General features: G+C 36.8%; 1 protein-coding gene across 1 annotated transcript in view; it reads left to right on the plus strand.

The window, feature by feature from the left end:
* The window catches only part of MSH3 (mutS homolog 3), a 123,170-nt gene that overhangs the window by 88,014 nt on the left and 10,878 nt on the right, over positions 1-24,278 (plus strand). Inside the window, exons 18-21 of the mRNA XM_084881302.1 lie at positions 662-769; positions 7,273-7,384; positions 14,419-14,576; positions 23,721-23,907. Of these exons, the coding sequence (XP_084737428.1) occupies positions 662-769; positions 7,273-7,384; positions 14,419-14,576; positions 23,721-23,907 (565 nt within the window). The remainder of the gene's footprint in view (positions 1-661; positions 770-7,272; positions 7,385-14,418; positions 14,577-23,720; positions 23,908-24,278) is intronic.

Raw genomic sequence — 24,278 nt, forward strand, 5'->3', positions numbered from 1 at the left:
CGGTTTTGGCTAGACCACCAGCTATTTAATTAACCAAAGATTTGAGGCAATAACTGTTACTTTTAAAAACAAATCTGAAAGTAAATTTCTCTATGCACTATTAATAAGATAATAACAGATCACTGAGAAAAGTCCTTTTCTTCTTATCTTCAAGATTATGACAAGATAATGGGCTGGATGTTAAGATTATAATGATAGTTAAGTAAGACAGACATGAACTCCAGCATGGAGAAGCTTCCAATTCTGTGTGCAAAGACATTGAAACTGTTATTTCTAGTTTGGATGATGCTATGAAGAGAAGCACAAAAGGAAGCTGACTCATCTGGGCAGTTCATGATGATATTAAAACTAAATGAAAATGATTGCTGCATCTGTGTTAATTATCTCTTAGCTGTAATGTCATGGTGAGATGAAATGCGCAATATGGTGTCAATAGTAGACATTTCTGTATAGAAGCTGTTTTAAAAACATACAATTCTGTCCAAATGAAATAGAAAGAAGTCTCAATAGTCAAATTATTATATTAAATAGGAAAAGTAGTTCCATGTAATATTTTAATCTTTCTTAACTGCTGGTTATGACTGTTTATTTTGTTTTAGCTTATCTTAGGTAATAAGGTGCTAAGAAATCATTTGTGCTCACCTTGTTGTTGCTTCTGTAGGAATTTCAGTGAACATTATCAGTCCTTGTGTACAGCAGTACATCACCTAGCAGCTATTGACTGCATTTTCTCCCTGGCCAAGGTCGCTAAGCAAGGAGACTACTGCAGGTAACATACTCCCTGTCCCCCCCACCCCCCAATTTCAGTGCTTTAGATCAGAAGGCATTATTCAATTAATTTTAGTGTTTTTATACTAAAATTACTCAAATATGTTGGACTCTTGGTAAAGCTGAAAATTATTCACATAGAGCTTGATTTAAAATTAAATTCCTCTCTTGCTCACTCATCACTGAACACAGTGAAAGCAGATGCTCACGGTAACTCCAGAGGTGAGTATTATATATTTCAATTTTTAAGTTTATGTGGGTGACATTTTTACGAAGCTGCAATCCTTTCATTTGTTAGCTTTGACTCCAACAGTTGGTATAGTACTGGTATGTTTCACCTTATAATTATAAAAGTCTCATTTCAATATCTAAATCAGATATGGGTGACACTCAAGGTATGAGTCATTCTGAGGTAAGTTGCTCCCTACTGCTCTCATACTACTTCTTCTATAAGCCCCAAACCTTAAGCTTGAGCCAATCTTTCCCCTCAATTCCCAGTGCTCCAGGCCCACTGGAATTGGGGGTTAGGGGTTGGTAGGAGATGGGTCCTGCCTTTCGGACCCTGTTTCCAGTGGGCAGTCCTGTTCCCATGGGCACGGACTTAGGTTTCCAGGAGTCCCAGTGGCCCTGTCTCCATGGTGGTGCTGTGTCTGGGCCCACCCCTGCGGGGTTTCTCTGTGGGGGCTCCACTTCCGCTGGCGCTCGGTGCTTAGGCTGCTCCTGTGGGGCCTCTGGGCTGGACGTTCATGCTGGTGGCTCCCTGGGTCCCTGGTGGGCTGCTCCCTACACGGGTCTCTGGGTCTCTCATAAGAGCACTAGCCCATTCACGAGGGCTCTGCCCTTAGAATCTAATCCCCTCCTGATACCATCACATTAGACATTAGGTTTCAATATGTGAATATGGGAGGGGGGGCACCAATATTCAGTTTGTGGCTCAAAGCCTCTGTTTTTTCATCCAAGAGACAGCGACTGTTTAACTTGCTGGCTTGTTGTGAGGACTAAAAAGAAAACAGGAAATGCTGGGTATCAGTACTTGTGGCACCCTGAACACCAGTAGATATGTTTTGCTGTTCCTACTTCCTTCGTATCTTGGTTTCCTCTCTAGTTTGTATCAAGTATATTTTTTTAACATTTAAATGTCCTCTATATCTAGCATAGTATCCATAGTGGACGTCAAATATTTGTGGAAGGAAAGTTAAAGGAGTTGGCTATGCCATGTATAGACTCAGAATGTACTCAGTTTGCTGTTTTGTTTCATTTTGTTTTGCTGTCTGTTTATAGGTGGCGTGTACCTATAGTGTGAGGCACAACAGTTTTGTTTAAAACAGGATCTTTGCATTTGCTTTTTTGCCCAATTTCTTTTCACACCAGAGGAGCCAAACAAAAAAAGATTTGCATAATCAGTTAACTATAGGCATTGTAGAACTGAAACTTTACAGTGCAGTCCATGGGGAAACTTTATAGTCTGTTAATCATCTATAAGAATGAGATACATAAATTTACTCCAGCTGAATCTAGTTCTGAAAGAGTAGATTGACTTCATTGGCTTGCCTTCTTACGTATTGCAATGTTAGTAGGAGTCCTTTCTTGTTGCAAAGGTTTGTGAAGCAGATTTTTCCTAGTGGGCTCTGTTTCTGAATTAAGCAGAGGACTGGCTACAGCCTGTGCACTTAGTGTGTGTGTTCAGAGAAAGCTCTTCCCATGGAAGAATACTTGTGCCTGATCTATGCCTTCTTAGGCTTCTTCAAATGGCTTTTTGCTGTTTGCTGCTGCTGCTGCTAAAAGTAGAGGAGAAAGAAGGACATGTATGTAGTTTGCTACAGGACACCAAATTGAAAATTTTATATAAATTTTCATTTTGGTGTGTGTATATTTATATATACATCTAAACATACATATTATTTATTACACATACATGTAATTTCAGTGTGATATAATAATCAGAATCTAGCTTTGTTGTCAGTAGGCCTGGTTCTAGTCCACCCTCTGTCACTAATTAGGTGTGTAATCTCATTTAAGTCTTATATATCCATATAAAGGCATGAGAAGTAAAGTTATGAATTGGTAAATGGGATAAATTTGAAGTTATAGAAATTCTTTATAAAGATATAGTTTTAGCAATAACTCTAAGAGTTTTATTGCTTCACTGTACAACTATATGATTAATTCCTAGACTCATCAGAAAATTAACTGGCACTTTTTTAAAAAAATATATTTTTATTGATTTCAGAGAGGAAGGAAGAGGGAGAGATAGAAATATCAATGATGAGAGAGAATCATTGATTGGCTGCCTCCTGCATGTCCCCCACTGGGGATCGAGCCCGCAACCCGAGCAGGTGCCCTTGACCAGAATCGAACCTGAGACCTTCCAGTCTGTAGTCCAACGCTCTATCTACCGAGCCAAACCAGCTAGGGCTACAACTGGCACTTTTTCGAGTATCTACTATATGCAAGTTTGGCTTTGGATTTTTCAGTTTGATGCTTCTTCTTTTGATATCTTCCAGTATATATATATATGTGTGTGTGTGTGTATATATATATATATATATATATATATATATATATACACATATATATATATATATTAAGAGACCCCTTAATTAGCTAAGGGAAACTTGAATCTCTGTTTCAGGCAAGTCCACAGAGTGTAGGTTTTGGATCAGACAGGCATGGGGTTTTGAATACGAGCTTGGTTATTTAACATTTGACCTGAAGCAAGTTATTTAACCTCTCTGATGTTATACAAATTAAATGAGATAAAGATGTATGAAACTTCTAAGCAGGATCAGGCAAATGATAAGCACTTAGTAAATAATAACTGTTGTTATCAAAAGATGTTTACTCAAAAATTAGAAAAAATTAAGTATAGTCAAATTATTTATTTTTAATTTATTTTTTTATAAAAATATTTGAACTTAAGGGTTCTATTTTTCATTCCTATAACAATTTATTATTTAAAAAATTAATTTTACTTCTCTGTCAGTTCTCAGTCTTTTATCTTTTAGACATAACAAGCATAGTTATCTCAAAGTCTATGTCTGATAATTGAAATATCTGGAATCCTTTTGAGTCTGTTTCTACTGTCTTTTGCTTCTGCTCATTTTCATTCATGTATCTCCTTGAATGCCTGATTGTTTTGATTACCCTTGGATATTACATTTGCAAAATTACTTATAGAAATAAGTTGATGATGTATTTCTTCGGAAAGAGTCACATTTCCTTTTATTAGGCATCTCAGGACACTTATAACTATTTGGCATCACCTAATCCACATCTGAGTTTGAGGCGATTCGAACATTTTATAGACTGCACCTCCTACTTCAGATGCACCCCTGTGCCTGTTGTGTAGCTCTGGGTGTCCCAGTCCAGAGCAGAGATGTCCACAGGGCTCAGCCTCAGCTTTTCCCTCAGAAGTCAGCAGGTACCCTCCCTGGGCCTCTGTCCTGCCCCAGATCCCGGCCTGGTAATTCCTTGCTGTCTTGTTGGTTACCAGGTGCCTTCAAAAGTAACTGTTTTCTATACTTTACCCAACTTTTTATTCCTCAATAGGATTGTTCCAAAGCACCTACTAATAAGGCAATTTCAGGAAACATTTCACATGCTAAAAAGTGCTTTCGAAATTGTATATCATATATTTAGAAAAATCCACCTGAAAATTTTTATTTATTTATTTATTATTTTTTATTTTTAATTTTTAAATATATTTTATTGATTTTTCACAGAGAGGAAGAGAGAAGTATAGAGAGTTAGAAACATCGACGAGAGAGAATCATCGATCAGCTGCCTCTTGCACACCCCCTACTGGGGATGTGCCCGCAACCAAGGTATATGCCCTTGACCGGAATCGAACCTGGGACCTTTCAGTCCCCAAGCCGACGCTCTGTCCATTGAGCCAAACCGGTTTCGGCCACCTGAAAATTTTTAAATGAAAAATCATGCCATGGCCTTTAAGTAGTGCAATCAGTTTTTTTTTTTCTTCTTTTCTTTTAGCAGCCATATAATTGAGTGTAAATAGGCCTGGAATAGGAAACTCTTATCTAAAATGTATTTTAAGCTAGTATTTAAGTATTTGAAGTTTATACTTTGTAGATTTCCAATTTTAAAAAATATTTTAATGCATTTGAGCTATTGCAATGAGTTCAAATGGATTATTTGGTTTTATTAATTGCAATCTTTTCTTTTTATTGTCAGTTTATCTTCTTCAGGCACAAGTTGTCATTCTAGGTCTTTCTATTCAGTTTGTATTCTGTTTCACTAATGTAGATCATATTCTGTTTCTCTGGGACATTTAAAAGAGAAAGATGCAATTTAAAAATATAAAATAAAAAAAATAATTTTATTCAAGTTTAATATTTAATTAATTCCATATTTCCTCAGTTCTTCCTCAATGCCATAGATTTCAATAGTATAATTTTCATATCTTTTTTGCTATAACTGTCCATTTCTACCGTATCCTCTCGGCTCTGTGAATTATCATTTGCTTCTTACTCTATCAGGAAATGTTTGTCATTATATAATTTTGATAGCAACAATAAGTCAGTGTAGATTTAGAGCAGAGCAAATCACTCAAAATTTTATTCTAAGTGAAAACCTTCCAGGAAAATCATGTCAGTGTCATGAATATGACATATTGATTTCACTTGGCAGAGCACCTAAGATTTTATTTTAAAACTGATGTCATCTACAGATGGTTTCATTTTTTTTACAGTAAATTCACAACCCATCTAGATAAAAGTTCTATTTTTAGACTTCACTCTGAAATTCAAAAACTGTCCTTCTGTAATTACAAATGTCTCTTCCCAAAGGATGGTTTCAAATTATTTACTCAGAAGATGATGCTTTTGTTACTTTCTTTTGTGAAATGTGAGGGTACATTCTTAGGGATTTGTTAGTCAGATATATTTAAGAAGAATTTAAGTATTTAAGAAAGTACTAGTAATTCTTGTTATAAGTAAGTTCAGAAATGTACTTATATGTGAAAGTTCTGTGTCAAAGAACTTAAGGAGATCATTTATAGGGTATTTTGATGAAAGTGATCAACAAATGGCTAAGAAATTGATAAAAAGATGTTCAGCCTTAGTAGTCAATGAGGGCAAATGAAAACAATGAGATAGCACAGTTCAGTACCACATTGTTACAAATTAGAAATTGATAACACCAACTTCAGGTGAAAATATAGACAAATAAGTCAACTTTCATATTCTGCTGATGGGAAGGAAATTGATATAGCTACTCTTACCTTAAAAAAAAAAAAAAAAAGCATACCCTCTTACTTACTATTGTAGAAATTCCCCTTCAGAAATTTCCTTTAGCTTAGAGTAGGGGTGTCGAACTCAATCAGAGAAGGGGCCAAAATCTAAAATCCAGCCTAAATGGCGGGCCGAATGGTTTACTGAACAGTCATAAACTGACAATGTCATAAACTGACAGCGGAGTGCAGTGATGACAGCGCGGTGCAGGCCACATTGCAAGGCCTGGCGGGCTGGATTTGGCCCGCGGGCCTTGTGTTTGACACATGTGGCTTAGAGGAACATGTGGAGTTAGGCACATGTGCACATGTTATTCATTGAAGTGTTGCTTAAAACAGTGAAAAATCTGAATAGTTTAGATATTCAGCAACAGAGAACACCTCACTCATCTATGCAGCAGCTTCCAAAAAATGCTGAGACCAGCCGAGACTGGTTTGGCTCAGTGGATAGAGCGTCGTCCTGTGGACTGAAAGGTCCGAGGTTCGATTCCGGTCAAGGGCATGTACCTTAGTTGTGGGCACATCCCCAGTAGGGGGTGTGCAAGAGGCAGCTGGTCGATGATTCTCTCTCATCGATGTTTCTAACTCTCTATCCCTCTCTCTTCCTCTCTGTAAAAAATCAATAAAATATATTTTTTAAAAAATGCTGAGACCTGATAAATAGAAAAAGCTGTAGATTTTTTTTTTTTAAATTAAAGTTTACTAAAGACTAGCAAAGCAAAAAAAAAAAAAAAAGTGTTTTTGTATATAAAAAATGTACAAAGGGACACCAAAGACCATAGAAAGATGTTTTAATTAAATAGAATATGAAAATTTGAAGGCATTCTTTCCCCAAGTCTCAACAATAATGTAACAACTAAATCTAGAAATGAATTTATTTATTATGCTTATTATTGAAAATAAGTAGCAGTAATCTGAAATTTAATTTTTAATTAATGAAAATATCTAAGGGGATAATAGAAATATAAAATATAAAAGAATTTTGTACAGGTAGTTTAGTGGAGCCATTGCAAGACTGCTAAAGTTTGTACTTCAAGGAACTATTATTATAACAATTGTCTTCCCAATTCTTATGTGATAATTAAAAATTTAACTTTTATACTCAAAGACTTATTCTGGACATGTGTTCCTAAAGTCCTTGTTTAAGGTTTTGGTGTCTGAATGACTGACCACTGAAGTTTTCCACGTTACCTTACAGAGAATTTTTAAAGGCTATTTCCTATGCCTAGTAAATTAAAACAGGCTTCTTTTTACAGACCAACTCTGCTAGAAGAAAGGAAAATCATCATAAAAAATGGCCGGCACCCTGTGATTGACGTGTTGCTGGGAGAACAGGATCAGTATGTTCCCAACAGTACAAATTTGTCAGTAAGTTATACATTATGCCCCCAAATAAGTAAAAGGTGATAACATGGCACTTTAAATACCAAATAAAAATTTAAAAATTTACCCAAGTTTTAATTTTGGCTTTAAATGGACTAATTTTTGGCGATAGCTAAAATATGAAATGGGTGCTCTCTCCAGGGAAAGATGTTCTGTAGAGGGAAAGATTTAGCAACTAAAGGATTAGTCTTAATTAGTTATACCAGGTAACCCAGTAAAAATATTTTATACTTATAAATGCTCACAAGTGCTGATGGAGTGGAATCATACCATGGTTTTGCAAATTCTGTTAGTGTGTTGTGTTATATGCCTTATCTGGGGTTCCACTGTATTCACATATTCTGTGAGAAAATCACAGATGCTTTCAGTGGTGAGAATTTTTTGGGCTAGAGTTGTCTTACAGAACATTAATGATCCTAAGTATCTATCCTTTAACTGTTCAACATGTACTTACTGGGTGCCTTTTTAGCCTTGGTAGTGAAAGCAAGTATTAGGACAGAGAGTGGTTGGCAAGGCAGAAATACTAGTATTCCTGTCCTCAGAGGGCTTGTGTTCTAGTAGAGAAGACAGGCCATTACAGTATAGTTTGGGAAGATTCACATCCAGGGCAGGATGGAGCAGGATGGTAAGAGATTCACTGAACTCAGAATGGCACACAATTTAAAACTTAGCAATTGTTTACTTTTAGAATTTTCTATTTAATATTTTTGGACCTTGGTTGATCTGGGGTAAGTGAAACCACAGATCAGGGGGGACTACTGTACTAGGCAGAGAATGATTGAAGCTGGGGGGAAAAGTGAACTAGTGGGGGAGAGAGATAGAGAAGGAGAAGGAGAGGGAGAGGAAAAGGGAGAGGGAGAGATATTGTGAAAGATAAAGCCATATGCTAATTAAAGTCATAAGGGCAGTTTTATTCGGCAATATTGCAATTGAGTAAAGAGTCCTGCAGGAACTGAACTAATCTGTATTTGCAGAGTGACTGGGCATTTTAAAGGTACAATGAGAGAACAAGGAGGGGGGATGGTGTGAGGGTGGGAGGGTCATGAGCAGATTTAGGGAGGTGGAAAAGCAGGAAAGGAGGTTGGTTAATGTGAAACCTGTCTGGGTTTACTAACTGGCAACTGGTACTTATACCCTTCTACAGAGCCTGGGGAGCAAATGCTTATATTTCAAAGAGATGGTTTTCAAGTCCTTGAGAACTCAGTTCTTGGTGGAAGATTCACATCTCAAAGGGGCAGAGAAAGGACTTATAATTGCAAACTTTCTGAAGTAAGAGAGGACTTTGGGGCCCTTCTGCTTATCACCAGGTTTTGGCTGGAACAAACAGTAAATTATTCCAACTGCGCTGTTTTCTCAAGCAGGCACTTTCAGGAGAGATGGAGTCATCCTAAGGATGTGACCTTAAGCAGTTCATTCTGGTCTCTGGGAGAAGAGGGTAACGGAAATGATTTCTACAGAGCTGGTGCAGTGTTTATAAGACAGATCTGAGGTCTGACTAGAGTTTGGTCAAGAAGAGAGTCAACATAGAGTAAAATTAATCTGGTGATGAGATCAAAGAATTAATATGTAGACTTTGTTAGGTAAGAGAGGTCTTATCAGAGAATGAGAATAGAATGGGAGGCTTTCAGGTTTCAGAGGTCATGTTCTTTTGGGTGATGGCAAGATGCTAGGTATGGCCATGGAGGTGAGATCAGGGGAAGAGTTTGAGAAAGGCCATCCATGTGAATGTGGACATCATCCAAGATAACCATAGAGCAAGGGATTGAGACCGGAGACCTGGTGGTTCGTAGATGTCTGCACTAAGGACAAGGAGAGATGGTAAAGCCCTAACGAAGCAGACATGGGAGACCCTCTGAACCCTGAGATGCTTGAGGTAGGATGTGGCAAACAGCTCAGCCTCCACATTAGAGAATTGCAGGGGAGAAACAGCCAGGTTTCAGTTTAAGCTAGTGTTATGAAGGAAATGTTGACATGAGGTTAGAATGGTAGAAGTATTTGGGAATTTTTCAGAGGACAGTGGAGGAATTGAAATGTAGAGGAGCAGCTGGAAATCAGGTCAGAGGGAGGAAGCTGAGAACATAAGCGGGGATTGGGAATAGAACAGCCATCTTGGGCTGTGAGCAAGGATGACAAAGATGTGCGCATGGTGAATTTGGCTAGGCACGGGGTGGTAAGTGGAAGGAAATGCTTTGAATTACTTCTACTTTAATGTTACATTTTTATATCATATAAAAATGATAGTATATTACCCAGTCCCCAATGTCTATAAAGTTGTTCATTCTCATTAGGGAATTTGTAAATTACTTAATTTATCAAACCAAGTTAATAAGTACTAATGCTTTTATTGTCTTTTAAAGGAAGTTTATGCGCACATAAGAATTTTCAGTTCCCATAATACCAGTAGGGTATAGCTTTTCTTGAGAAAATATATGGTTATAACATTTAGTACCTTAGTTTATATTTTACTTATAAATCACTTAAACATCAATTCCTGTCTCTGTTCCCATCCCCTAGCACACCAGCCAGTGTGATCCCAAACTTTTATCTTTGTCATTGATTTTTTTCTCTTTTTTTCCTTTTTAACTTTTCCCTCAGTCTTTTAAATAATGTATTTATACTATTTAATAAAGCCAGATTTGAGAAACTAAAATAGCTTTGTGCCTAATTACAAGAATGTTTTAAAGAAACGTTGAACTCGATTCTCGGAATATTCCAGAATATTCTATTCTTTTACATATGCTTTTTCTAACGTGAGTAGGAGTTGATATAGAACTGTTGCTATGGTGAAGTGCATTCTATTTTGCAGAGTATAAAGGGATAGTGTTAAAAAGAACTTACTATGTTGAGTTAAAATACTTTTTAGGTGTTTATTATAAGATATACCCTGAAAATAATTTTCTGAAAGCAAAATGACATTGTTGCTTTGATAATCATGTAATTTGAAGTATGGTCTCTTTTCCATGAAATTAAAGTACACTCTTTTGGATTTTATATTATATTAACCTGTTATAATGCTTCTTAAACAAGCCAACTTTCTGTCCTTTTTCCCTCTCCTGATTTTAAGAATACTTTTTCTCCCACATTTCACAATCTTGCATTTTTTATGAGTTTTTTTGTTAGCATTATTTTATGAATATTTGGTTCTTATAGATTTGACACTTTATTTTGTGTCAGTATTGTTCTTGGTGTCAGGCTTATAAAGAAGAAAGATATATACATTCCTAATGTAGTAGGAGATATACCCAATTAAATTAGCACTAATAGAAATATTTAAAAGACTGTGAGGGAACTAAAAGATCACCCAGTAGAAAAATTGGCAACAGATTCCAGTAGAGGATATCTAATGGGCAATAAACAATTAACATTATTTTTCACATGCTATATTAGGTTTCCTGGCTAGGAATATAGCAAAGAACCAAATAGAAAGGAACCGTGAACTTGAGGGCTTGTGGGACATTAGGTGGACATCCTAAGGTAGAGGTGGGTATAATGACCAGGAGAGCGATCTGAGCTAGAGTTACAGGCTCAGAGTGATCCTAGTGTATGCACAGGGAATTTCCGTTCTAGATCTGTCACTGAAGCAGGTTGTACAGAAGGTAAAGAGGCTATTGAAAATCTCTCACAGACATAACACTGAAGGAATAGTTTCACTGAAAGTAGGTTTAAGATTATATAACAGGTCTTGAGGGCAACCAGTCTAAAATGAAATGGGAAGCTAGAGGGCTCCAGGAAGAATGTCTCTGAGAAAAGGAAAGAAAAAAGAGGACCTGCTAGATCATCCTCAGTTTTAAGGCATTTGAAGTAGGTTTAAATTTTACACAGAAAATTAAGTAAATTGGCCTAGATGGTTTGGCTCAGGGAAAAGCCTGGTGTGACCTGTGGACTGAAAGGTCCCAGGTTTGATTTTGGTCAAGGGCACATGCCTGGGTTGAGGGCTCAATCCCCAGTAGGGGGTGGACAGGAGGCACCCAATCAGTGATTCTCTGTCATCATTGATGTTTCTATTTCTCCCTCTCCCTTCCTCTCTCTCTAAAAATCAATAAAAAAATTAAAAAAAGAAAGTAGGTTTAAATGTATAACTCATATATCTTCTGATATGCAGCTTTTCATTCTCTTAAGGGCATCATTTGATGAATAATAGTTCATAATTTTATTTATTTATTTTTTAAAATATATTTTATTGAGTTTTTACAGAGAGGAAGAGAGAGGGACAGAGAGCTAGAAACATCAATCAGCTGCCTCCTGCACATCTCCCACCTGGAATGTGCCCGCAACCAAGGTACATGTCCTTGACTGGAATCGAACCTGGGACCCTTCAGTCTGCAGGCTGACACTCTATCCACTGAGCCAACCAGTCTCGGCTAGTTCATAATTTTAATGCACTCTTATTTTTCAATCTTTTCCTTTATAGTTAACTAGTGGCCTAATGCACGAAATTTGTGCATAGGGTGGTGGGTGCCCACAGCCTGGTCTTCACTCTCTCTAATCTGGGACCTCTCAGGGGATGTCCTACTGGCGGTTTAGGCACTATCCCTGTGGGATGGGGCCTAAACTGACAGTCAGACATCCCTCTTGCAATCTGGGACCGCTGGCTCCAAACCACTCACCTGCCTGTTTGCCTGATTGCCCTTAATCATTCTGCCTGCTGGCCTGCTCGCCCCCAACTGCCCCCCTCCCCCTTGCAGGCATGAGCACTCCCAGCTGCCCCCCCTTGCTGGCCTGGTTGCCCCCAACTGCCCTTCCCTGCTGGCCTCATGGCTTCCAACTGCCCTCCCTGGTTTAATTAGCATATTACCCTTTTATTAGTAAAGATTGTAATTTTGATCTGTTTAAGAAATCTTTGTCTACCCCAAGGCCATATGTTATTATCTGGTTACCTCATTTTTTCCACTTATCTTTCAAATTATAATCCTTCTGGAATTGACTTTTGTTTAGAATGTAAATTATGAAATCAAGATTATTTTTCTATATGGATGTCCTTTTGACATATCACCAATTATTGGAAATACCATCCTTTCTCTATTGTGCTGCACGGTCTCCTTTGTCATAAATTTACAAACTGAATACAATGTTTCTGGACTCTGTTCTATTCTTCTGTTCTATTTGTACGTCCATATGCCAGAATTACACAAAATTATTGTAACATTGCTGTACTGAGCTGTCTAGTCTATGAACATGGTATATTCCTTCATTTGATTAGGTCTTCTTTAATTTCTTTCAATGATATTATTTCTTTCAATGTATAGAGGTCTTGTTCATTTTGTTAGACTTATTTCTAGGTAGTTGATTTCTTTTGGTATTGTGGTAAGTTATATAGGTAACATTTAAAATTTTTCAATTGTAGTTAAAATGTAGAAATAAAGTTGACTTTTGAATACTGAATTTTTATACCAAAGAATCTTATTGAATTCATTTATTGATTCCAATAATTTTTATAGATTTCTTTAGATGTTCTGGGAACACATCATAACGTAGGAATAATGGCAGTTTTATTGTTTTTTCCCCCCAATCCTATATCTTTTATTCCCTTTTCCTGCATTTTTTTTAAATGAATGGATATGGAATTTTATCAAAAGCTTTCATTGTATCTTTGGAAATTATATAATTTCTCTTCTTTATTAATGTGGTAAATTATTGATTGACTATTGAATATTAAACCAACCTTGTAATATTAAAAAACTCTAAATTATTGAAATCATTGAATTGGCTTAGTGATATTTAAAAAATATCTATTTTATTAATTTTTTACAGAGAGGAAGGGAGAGGAATAGAGAGTTAGAAACATCGATGAGAGAGAAACACCGATCAGCTGCCTTCTGCACACTCCCTACTGGGTATGTGCCCACAACCAAGGTACATGCCCTTGACCAGAATCAAACCTGGGACCCTTGAGTCTGCAGGCTGACGCTCTATCCACTGAGCCAAACCTGTTAGGGCATAGCTTACTGATATTTTATTAAGAAGTTTTATATATATTTATGGAAAAAAATAGCCTATAATTTTTCTTTCTTGTAATGTATTTGTCAGGTTTTTGTCTCAAGATATATTGGCCTTTTGAAATGATTTGGGAAGAGTTCTGTTTTCATAAGATTAGTGCTATTTCTTTTATGTTTGCAAGAATTCAGTGGGGGAGTTATTTTGGTTTAGAGTTTTTCTTGTGGTGTGTGGAAAGGCTTTTAATTGCAGATTTACTTTTTTTAATAGATACAGGATTATTCATATTTTTATTTTTAAAAAATATTTTTTATTTATTTCAGAGAGGAAGGAAGAGGGAGAGAAACATCAATGATGAGAGAGAATTATCGATTGGCTACTTCCAGCACACCTCCTAATGTGAATCGAGCCCACAAGTAGGCACATGCCCTTGACCGAAATCGAACCTTGGACCCTTCAGTCCACAGGCTAGGGCCATATTTTTTATTTATTGTATCATTTTTGCCAATTAAAAAAAATCAATTCATTTCATTTAAAATTTCAAAATATTTAGTTATGCCCATCCAAATTAGTGCCTTGGGTAATTAGACATATACTACCTATAGTTTTAAGATAGACAAATAAAACTTCTTAGATTTTATTTATTTTTTATTTTATTTATTTTTTGTGATAGTTGGTGGTGGTGTGGTGGTGGTGGTGGGTGGTGGTGTGGTGGTGGTGGTGATGGTAGTGGTGGTGTGGTAGTGGTAAACTTCTTAGATTTTAAATGTAAGCAATATAAAAAGCACACATATCAACAGCTTAATGAATATTTCATGTGAAAGTCATAGTTATCCAGTTCAGGTTGCTTCTTTTTTTAATGCCTACAAACAACTGTGTGTGATGCTAGAAATCCACTTTTCTGCAGTAGCACAGATTGGGTTGAGGACAAAGAGGTCCTCTTTCCTCTGTGATACTTACTTGGTGAATATTTAAATACCACAGTGCAATCTTTTGCCTAATGCATGATCTTTATAGAACCAATTGTAAACATTATATAAGAGCCCCTCTGGTACAATAGTGAAATTACTTTTTGATTTTTCTAGGGGGACGCAGAGAGAGTAATGATAATTACTGGGCCAAACATGGGTGGAAAGAGCTCCTACATCAAACAAGTCGCACTGATTACTGTCATGGCTCAGATCGGCTCCTATGTTCCTGCCGAGGAAGCGACCATTGGAATTGTGGATGGCATTTACACGAGGTAAAAGCATTACTTCTATTTGAACGTGTTTCTGAAATAAACCAAGCCCACATGGTCACGTAAATTTTTTGCACATATTCAATGGACAGAGCTGCTCTTAAAATATTTAGAAATTAGGAGCATAAATAAATAATTTCATCATGAATGTTCATACTAGGAAAGACGTATGATCATTTTGTCCAATAGTTTCAAGTTTTCTTTTAGTTACTGAATTCTTACTTTAGAGAAAATCTTATGTAGCAGATTAGTATTTAGACAGATAAAAGCAGACCTGCGCTGCCTGGAGCGGAGGTGGAAGGCTTGGAGACTTGGCTGCTGGGCTCTGTAGAGCAGAGTCTGGAGACCATTGCATTCTCGCTGTGTTGTAAGTGGGAACTGGGAAGAGCCTGAAAAGGGCACTGGCACAAGATAATCTTATATAATAAAATCCTAATATGCAAATAGACTGAATGGCGGAATGACCGGTCGCTATGATGTGCACTGACCATCACAGGGCAGACGATCAACGCAGGAGCTGCTCCCTGGTGGTCAGTGCGCTCTCTCGGGGAGGGGCAGAAGCCGGGCTCACGGCTGGCGCAGCGGTGGTGGTGGGAGCCTCTTCTGCCTCCACGGCTGCTCTAAGGACTCCGTGAGGGATTTCCGCTGAGGAGTCCCAGACTGCAAGAGGATGCAGGCTGAGTTGAGGGACCCTCCCCTCCAGCAGTGCATGAATGTCGTGCACCTCGCCTCTAGTTTCTCATATTCTTTTTACTCTGAGAACATTGTTTGCAGCTAACTAGATTAGGGGTGTTGAACTCAATCAGAGACGGGGCCAAAATCTAAAATCCAGCCTAAATCGCGGGCCGAATGGTTTACTGAACAGTCATAAACTGACAATGTCATAAACTGACAGCGGAGTGCAGTGATGACAGCGTGGTGCGGGCCACATTGCAAGGCCTGGCGGGCTGGATTTGGCCCGTGGGCCTTGTGTTTGACACATGTGAACTAGATCTTAACCCTCAATATAAAAACCTAAATTTAATGCCTTATTAGGAATATGGGTGAAAAAGTTTGGTCTCACTAACTAGAGTTCATAGTTTAATCTATTTATACAGATTTATCAATTTAGATTTGTTTTTTTTTTGCTTTAAATTTTTTTTCAATTTATAAGTGTAGTTGGTATGCAATATTATATTAGTTGTACTAGTTTCAGGCATATAACATTGTGATTTGACATTTTTATCCTTTATAATGTCATCACCCCACTAATTCTAGTAATCTCTCACTTCAAACTTATCACAACATTATTATTCAAAGAAAATGTTTTTCCATTACAGTTGACAATCAATACTATATCAGTTTCAGGTGTAGAGCACAGTAGTTAGACATTAGATTTATAAGTTCTTAAAGTATTATTTATACTTTTGACATTTTGAGAAAAAAGTGAATATAGTTCATAGTGTATAGTCAAGCTGTGCATATAGAGTTTTTGATTTACTGTCCAGCTTCATATTTATTTAATATTTGACTGGGAATCACATCAGAATATATTACATGCTAATATTGACATACTTGAGTAGTCATTAAAATACTTTAAAGCTTGTTTTTTTTAAAATCTGAGATTGAACAAAGCAAAGCAACCTAAAATTTGTTTGATGCCACATCACCAAATAGGGGTTATTTTGATCTCCACATATTTGTAAATTAACTCAACATGAGAAATTTAAAGACTCCACCCTACTAAAGAAATAAAGTATTGCCAATAAAACTGGACCCTTGAGCCTCCCTTATCCTGTTCCCCTCCACCCCAGCCCAAGTAACTGCCCTTCTTGACTCTGGTTTTCATCCCATGAATGTCTCTACATTTTTACTATGTAGGTGTATTCTTTGAAACAATACATACAATTATTTGGCATGTTTAAAAATTTTATATGTACCATATCACACTATGTATTCTTCTGCAAGTGACTTTCCCCACCCCACAATATTATATTTGTGAAGTTCACCAATATGGATACATAAAATTCTCGCCCACTCAATTTTCTCTTTAATGGTGATATTCCATTATATACATATACCATAATTTATTTTTCTTGATTGATATTTAACATGATTCAAATTAGTTATAAGTACAAACAGTGTTACACACATCTCCTAGTGCACATAAATGAGTTTTCTGAATCTAGGTTTTATCCAGGCACAGGACTGTAAAGTGTAAAAAATGTGCATCTTGCTTATTCTTCAAAGAGGCTGGGCCAATTCAGAATCCCATCAGCTGTGTGTAAATTTGTCCTTTGCTTTAAAAATAAATTAGAGTAAGACATACCCATTTGATGATGTTTCTTTATTTTCTCCAAAATTTCTCATAAAGATATTTTTATTTCAATTACTTAATATATTTTGCAGGCAGTGACATCACATAAATTACTTTTTGTTAAATGCTAAGGAATTTTTTCTCTGCGTGTGCAGGCTGTGCCTGTTTACAGCAATTTAAAATGGCTTCTGGCTTCCCTGACAAACTGCCAGGCCCCCTGTTATCACCCGTGGCTGCTTCCTCTTTAATTCCTCTTTGTCCTGACTGCCAAGGAGGCAAGAGCTAAATCCAAGGCTCAGGTGTAGAAGCGAATTTGTGTTAGCTGTTCCCTTCTCTTCTTACACTGGAATATGTCTCCAGCTGCATCAGAATCAGAGATGCTTGTTTAGTCTACTTTCTAAGACCTGTCACTGGCCCATTAGATTGGAATCTCCAGTGTGAGATCCCCAAATTAGCATTTTAAACGCTCATGCTAAATTTGCTGTCTTAAATTCAAGAATCTACCGTATGGTTTATAATCCTAGTTTAACATTCATTGTAATTCTTCCACTATAATATATTGTTATTCTGTTATCACTTCAAATCCTTTTTGTGCCCCATGGGGGGAAAGAAACATTAACAATGTTTTTGGAGCATAAAATCTGGCTCCAAACTTTATTTTTAAATTGGCTAGTTTTATATTATTAATTGGACATTTACAACACTGTGTTTAAATTCATGCATTCATAAATATTCATTGAGTGCCCACTATATGCTGTGCATTGTGCTATAAGAAGTCTAAAGAAATGTGTGAGAGCTGTAAACAGAAACCTTTAGGAATCTTTTTTACCGCCCTGAATGTTGTAACCAAGAAACATTTATTTTAAAGTGAAATTTTGGCAAACATGCCCAATGGTCTCTAATTGGTATATTTATATCAGTGTATTGTCATATATGTACTCATCAGTGACCTATTTCTAGACACACATTTCTAAGGATCATTACCATCATTGACTACATAACTGAAAAATGATCCTTTGTTTATTATCCTGATAAATGCAAACTTACACCTCATTCTACTTCTTAGAGTCAGTAATTAAGTTTTAGAAAGACAATTAATTATTAATTCTGGTTAAAAAAAAAAGCAAAAACAATTGGCTTCTCTCAGCATAATTTATTTCTATTTATGTCAATTAAATGTTGCTAGAAAAGGGTTTTTATATTAAGTGGTCCCTGGTTAATAATTTTCATGCCATGATGCTCATGTAAACTCTCTCTTATGGCACCTCGCTTCAGAAATGCTGTGTACTCAGAATGGCACCAGTGTATTTATTTTGAGAGGAAAGTGGAAGGTAATAGGCATTCAAATGCTTAAATTATTTTAAATGATTGCCTTTGTGTGGATAACTGGTTTGTTTGCCCAGTTTAATTTAATTCAGCAAATACTGACTGAGCACTTACTGCAGAGTATTTGTACTCTGTTAAAGAACACATGTCCTTCTGGACAGGAAGAAACATATTGAATCAGTGCATTCTTCTACTTGGCAGTAAATACCAGCACTAAAAACCACACAGTGAATGATTTTTTACTAAATGAGTGGGCTGTTCTTAATTTCATTGGCTTCAGAAATGTTAATCTTATGAATGTCTCTGTGTTTTACTTAGCTCCTGTCGTCATGTCAGAGCCAATAGGAAGTATCTCACTTCATCTCTTGGATGGGAAGTGGTTATGTGAACGTGATGCCTTGTAACCATTTGTGTGTTTGGTTTGGTTGGTCGTTAAGGGCAGATCCTAGGAGGTCCCCTCAGTGCAGATCCCCTGGAGGTACTGTTGGGATTGGTACGATGAAGGGGACCCTTGGACTCTGTATTCAAAACCTAAATCGGAAACAAATCCAGATTTAGAAGCCATTGTTCAATTTCAATTCTTGACACTTGACAGAAGGAAACACAGAATCCCAAAGATTGTGATTTGCTTGAGGTCATAATGTGAGTTCAGTTATAAGGATGCATCTTTAGGGTTGTGTTGTGTTCCCCTCTATTGATCTTATTGATTACTCTGATTTATCCGTCCTTTGATGACCTTAATTATTTGTGGTTTTCACAGATATAGGTAAGGCCGGTAAACAGCATTTTCTCTGTTAATTATTGTTCTTTGAAATTCTCGGGCCTTTCCCACAGAGGGGACTAAGAATCTTTTGCCCTGTCAGTACCGTATGGGTGTCCTTTGATAGGGAAACACCTGTGTCTTTCATAAATGGTCTGCATGTGCTGTGTAGATGGTCCAGTGAACATGGTTTCTCGTGAGCCAATACAAGTTTGGCATTTTCCTTGATTCTCAGTAATATTTCAACTGAAATTGAAAGGTTGCTACAGTGGTTTTTGCTTGACTATTAATATATTTGCCATTCAGTATTGTAGCTTTTGTAAATTGACTTTACATAGTATAGTGTGATCTGATTGCATCTTTTACTGGAAACAATTATACTAGAGAAAGGAAGCTTTTTCTTGTCTATTATAATAATTTCTTTGCTGCTAATAAAGTATTTTTGATATTGGTGAAAGAAAGCTATTTATTTAACCTGGTAATTACTTTGTCTAATGTAATCATACAAAAGATTATAAAGTGTTTCTAAATGTATCTGTGATTTTAAAAAATAACATTTGTTTTTCTAATTTCATTGTAATACATGTTCATTGTGCAAAATTTGAAACTGTAAAAAAGGGAAAAAATGTCACCTGTAATTTTACCACCTGAAAATCGTTGTTGTTTAGGTATATGGCCTTAAAAAGTATACACATATAGTGATAAGTCATTTGTGATTTCATTCCATTTTTGAGTTAATGTTTCATTAAATGTGTTACAGATCTATTTTATATTTTTATGCCTTTTAAATAACATACATTATTATATCTTTTAATAATTGGGGAGTTTTATGCAGCTTTTTCTCTTCTTGGACTTTAAACCCCCCAAAAATATTGATACTTACTCTCCACAGAATTCTGCAAAGTTTTTTGATCAAAGTGAAATGAATAGAATATTTTCAATTTTAAAAAGAAGACAAAACAAGCTGATATAAAAATCCTGCTATACAAAGCACTGAAAGGACAAATAGGGTATAATTCCACTTACGTGAGGAACCTAAAGTACACCAGTTCATAGAGACAGAAAGTAGGTTTTTTCTTTTTGAAAAATCATTATTCAGGTTTAGTAGCTGCAGAAACATTCCACAAAATCACAACAATTGTAGCAACCAGGAGCTAAGGGAGGAAAAAATGTGGAATTATCTTTTTAATGGGTAAAGAATTTCTGTTTTGCAATGATGAAAAGGTTCTGCTAGTGGATAGTGGTGATGACTATACCACATTGTGAATGTGCTTCATATCACTGAATTATACACCTAAAAGTGGTAAATTTTACTTCCATTAAAAAAAAAAATCACGATTATTTTAAAAGCACTTAAAGTATGTCAAACCTCATGCTAGCATTTTTCTTGCATAGGCCCAGAGGTTGTGATTTGAAGGGGCAAGCCTCACCCCATTTTGTTCTAATTTAGCAGCGTCTAGAATGTTATCTCAAAATATCAAGATTTCATAAAAACAAACTCTTTTTGAAATTTTCATGAAAATGTTCTTGATTTTAGAAACTAATTCAAAAAAGCAATAATTTATTTCCTCTATTAATGCTTTATTAAGCTTTGTTGACCTATATAAGGGTTATAGGCAAGAAAGGAATAGGGGGATTAGAAAGATTAGTCAGCAGCCACTCCTAAAAATATCAGAGTGTTGTTGTGTTTTCTTCTTAATCACATAACGTAACCTGTCGGCTCAGAGCAAACTAACTCTAAGATGAAACATAAAGAATGCATTTTCACTACATTTTAATATAAATACAGACAGAATGATAATGACATATGTTCTGGAATTCTTTTAAATCTCTAACATATTTTTTAAAAAAAAATACTTTATTGAGTTTTTACAGAGAGGAAGAGAGAGGGATAGAAAGCTAGAAACATCGATGAGAGAGAAACATCGATCAGCTGCCTCTTGCACACCCCCCACTGAGGATGTTCCTGCAACCAAGGTACATGCCCTTGACCAGAATCGAACATGGGACCTCTCAGTCCGCAGGCTGACACTCTATCCATTGAGCCAAACCGGTTTTGGCTAAATCTCTAACATATTTTAACACTTGAAAAATTTCAGACTCATTGTTCTGTGATATGTATCACAAATGCTTGTTGAGTTAATGAAAAATTACAAACTTTTTGTAAATTAATTTATACCCCACCTTGCTCCAGAAACTTATTTTAGGCAGCATACTGGGATATATACAGTAAGATATAAACAGTAAGAGTGAGATACCGTAAGAGTAATATGGTCTCCAGAGACACCGGATAAGAGAAATAAGGAGGAAAGTGTAAGATAAAGTCAGGTTTGCTATTTGGTAATATAAATGTTATACAGTTGTTTCCTAGTAACAAAGATGAAAAGGAAAATGTGCTTAGTGATAAAATTCTGTGTCCATCAGAATCATAGACAGTCATTATATTGTGAAAATGTATTGTGAAAATAAACACACTATATATTTCCTAAGAGAAGTTAACAGGAAAACATTTTTCCCCGTGAACAGTTCCCCCAGTTACAAACGCATATTTCCCCAGTGGCGTTGGTGCCTGGCTAATGAGCCAGCATTTCTTCAGCATCTCCTGGCAGCCGCTCCACTTTGTCATCAGGTGCGGTGGAAAAATAGAATTGTAATAGAAAATGTGTTGGCTCCAAATGCAGTGGCTTTCAAACTGATCTCTACAGGGTTTTAAGAGTCCCACAGATGGGGAAAAGGGCCTAATAGTGCTAGGTTTTTAACCAAATCGGCATGTCTTTGATCTCATCTGCAGAGTGAATTCCTTTGTAAAATGTCATTTGAGCAAAGGATTTAACAGCTAAAAAGATACTTGAAAGCCACTGGCCTAATAGTAAAGTTGGAACCATTGTTTAAGAACTAAACATCTAAGATCCTGCTGTCACATATGGTCTGGCCTAAAGGCCCAAAACCTGTAATACCATGAGGCGCATCAGTACATAAAGTCACCATCTACCTGTCTAGAAATTAAATTTCATCTATACTGCCTGGTGTGTTTATGGTTTCTATTTTTGCATTAAACGTTTAAATCCACTAATGTTTTTAAAAATATAGTATTTTTATTTGGGTAGGGACACACATTCCCCCCCCCCCTATTTTTTCTGAAATATCCAATTAGCTAGCATCTTTTTCTTTTCTTTTTGGACTGGTCATTCATCCTTTCTCTCTGATTTGAAATCTGACCTTTGAATATCTTTCCCAACAGCATTCTCCAATCCCTGACATTGCCAGTGAGACCACTCTATTACTATAAGGTTTCTAGAGAGCACTTAACCTGTTGCATTAAAATCCTGTTCAGTATTTGCTTGTTATTCTAATTCTTGAGAAAACATTTGCTTTACCAGAGCTATTTTATTACCAGCCAGGTATTTGTTCTTTTTGTCAGCTCACAACCTGTCAGGGATGACACCAGTCAGGGTTACTGGTAAATGGGAGAGTTCAGAGTGGCTGGAGAGGTGGGAAAGTTTAATCTCACTTGGTGGTAGGGAAATATTAGTACACATTGAAAATTGAGGAGTAAATAACAGTATTTGAACTTTGAAAGAGCCAGAATGTTCATAAGCTAGCAACATCCCATAAATTATGCTGAGAAGTTATGGTTTTAAAATGGATAAAGTTGACAGCAATGCTAGTTAGACCGTATCAACTCCGTCATAGATGCTGTAGTTTAGTGAAGGCTCTAAATGTCACTGGTTCCTAAGGCTCCCTGATCTGTGGGGAGATTCGCTTCCTCTCCTTTGCCCTGTTCAGGGCTCCAGGCGCAGGATGGGGAGGGCTTGGTTTCTCCAGAAATAAAAGGTACATTATGCTTCTGTAGGTCCCGTGAACACTTATAACAAAACTACGAACGTATTTTGCTGAGAAAATAGTTACCAGAATTCACAAAGCTGGCTAGCCTGTTGAAAATCTGAATTCTAAGTTTTGCTACCAACTGCATGACCTTGAGTGAGAGCTACCTAATTATTCCTTTCTTTTCCAGATTCTTTTTTGTACTAAAATCAGTGTTTTTCCAAATGTGCTCTATAGACCAAGCTGTTCTGTCATCACAAGGTGCCCCGGGAGAAGGTGTAGGGGTTCATGGTTAAAGGTCAGAGAGGAGCTGTGGACTAGATCATCCTGTGGGAAATGCATTGTATGGCAGGATACCCAAGGCGCCAGGCAGTCTCCCAGGAAAGAAACCTTCACATCTTTTGGGCCCATTTCTTGACATCTCTGAGAACTCTTTCAGGAAGTCAGACCTATATTAGGCGTCTGAGGTTACTAACCCTCCATAAGTCTAGTTAGAGTAAAAAAGTTTTATCTTAAGTTACTTCAACATGGTGCTTTAATTTGAAATATCAGTTAAGGCAACACAGGAAGAAGCCATTACTTGTTTAGTATCCTAGTGTTTGTGGATTTAAACACAGCGGCGTAGAGAAAAGCACGGTTTCCCCCGTGAGTACCAAAACTGTGGTTTGCAGTGAAGGGTCAGGAAAAGGCAGGGTCAGAAGTTTCCCTTCTCTGCAGGAGCTCTGCCCAGCCCTAACTCTTCCATCCAGAATGTTCCTACCAGGGGCGGTGTGAGGGTGGGGCCCTCTGTATCCGATGTGATTTCTTCTGTTTAATTTCAGCTTTTATTGGCTCAAAGTGTATGGACCCCTAAGGATCTTATATATTTGTTGTTGAGAAAATAATGCCTCATTAACTATAATAAAGTTCAGGGGGGAATCTGTCATCATCTTATTTGTAGGATGGGAGCTGCAGATAATATATATAAAGGACAGAGTACATTTATGGAAGAACTAACTGACACAGCAGAAATAATAAGAAAAGCCACGTCACAGTCCTTGGTTATCCTGGATGAATTAGGAAGAGGGACAAGCACCCACGACGGCATTGCCATTGCTTACGCGACACTGGAGCATTTTATTAGAGATGTAAGTACCTTACATGTTTGTTTTTTTGTACATAAATGGTATATGCTGTACAAATTGTTTTTCTGTCTTCAGTTTCTAAATATTCAAAACCATCTTTAATTGTTACAGCAATTGATTATTCGAAAGCTATACATTGAGCTCAGATAGACTGGCCCTAAATAGTGTTTGTGACAGTGTTTGATGTGCCTCCCTGACAATATTCCACCCCCACCACCCCAAGAACTGTATCTTATTCATGGCAAGTTCTATACCAAAAGCAGGAACCACCCACCCGCAACCCGATACTTGAGAAAGAACAAAAAGAAGATAGTGCCATTTTTACACTGTGACTTACTTTTTGCAATAATAGCCTAAAAGATCTCCATGAAAGA

The sequence above is a fragment of the Pipistrellus hanaki genome (genome assembly GCF_964339955.1).
Source record: "Pipistrellus hanaki genome assembly, chromosome: 4".
Lineage (NCBI taxonomy): Eukaryota > Metazoa > Chordata > Mammalia > Chiroptera > Vespertilionidae > Pipistrellus > Pipistrellus hanaki.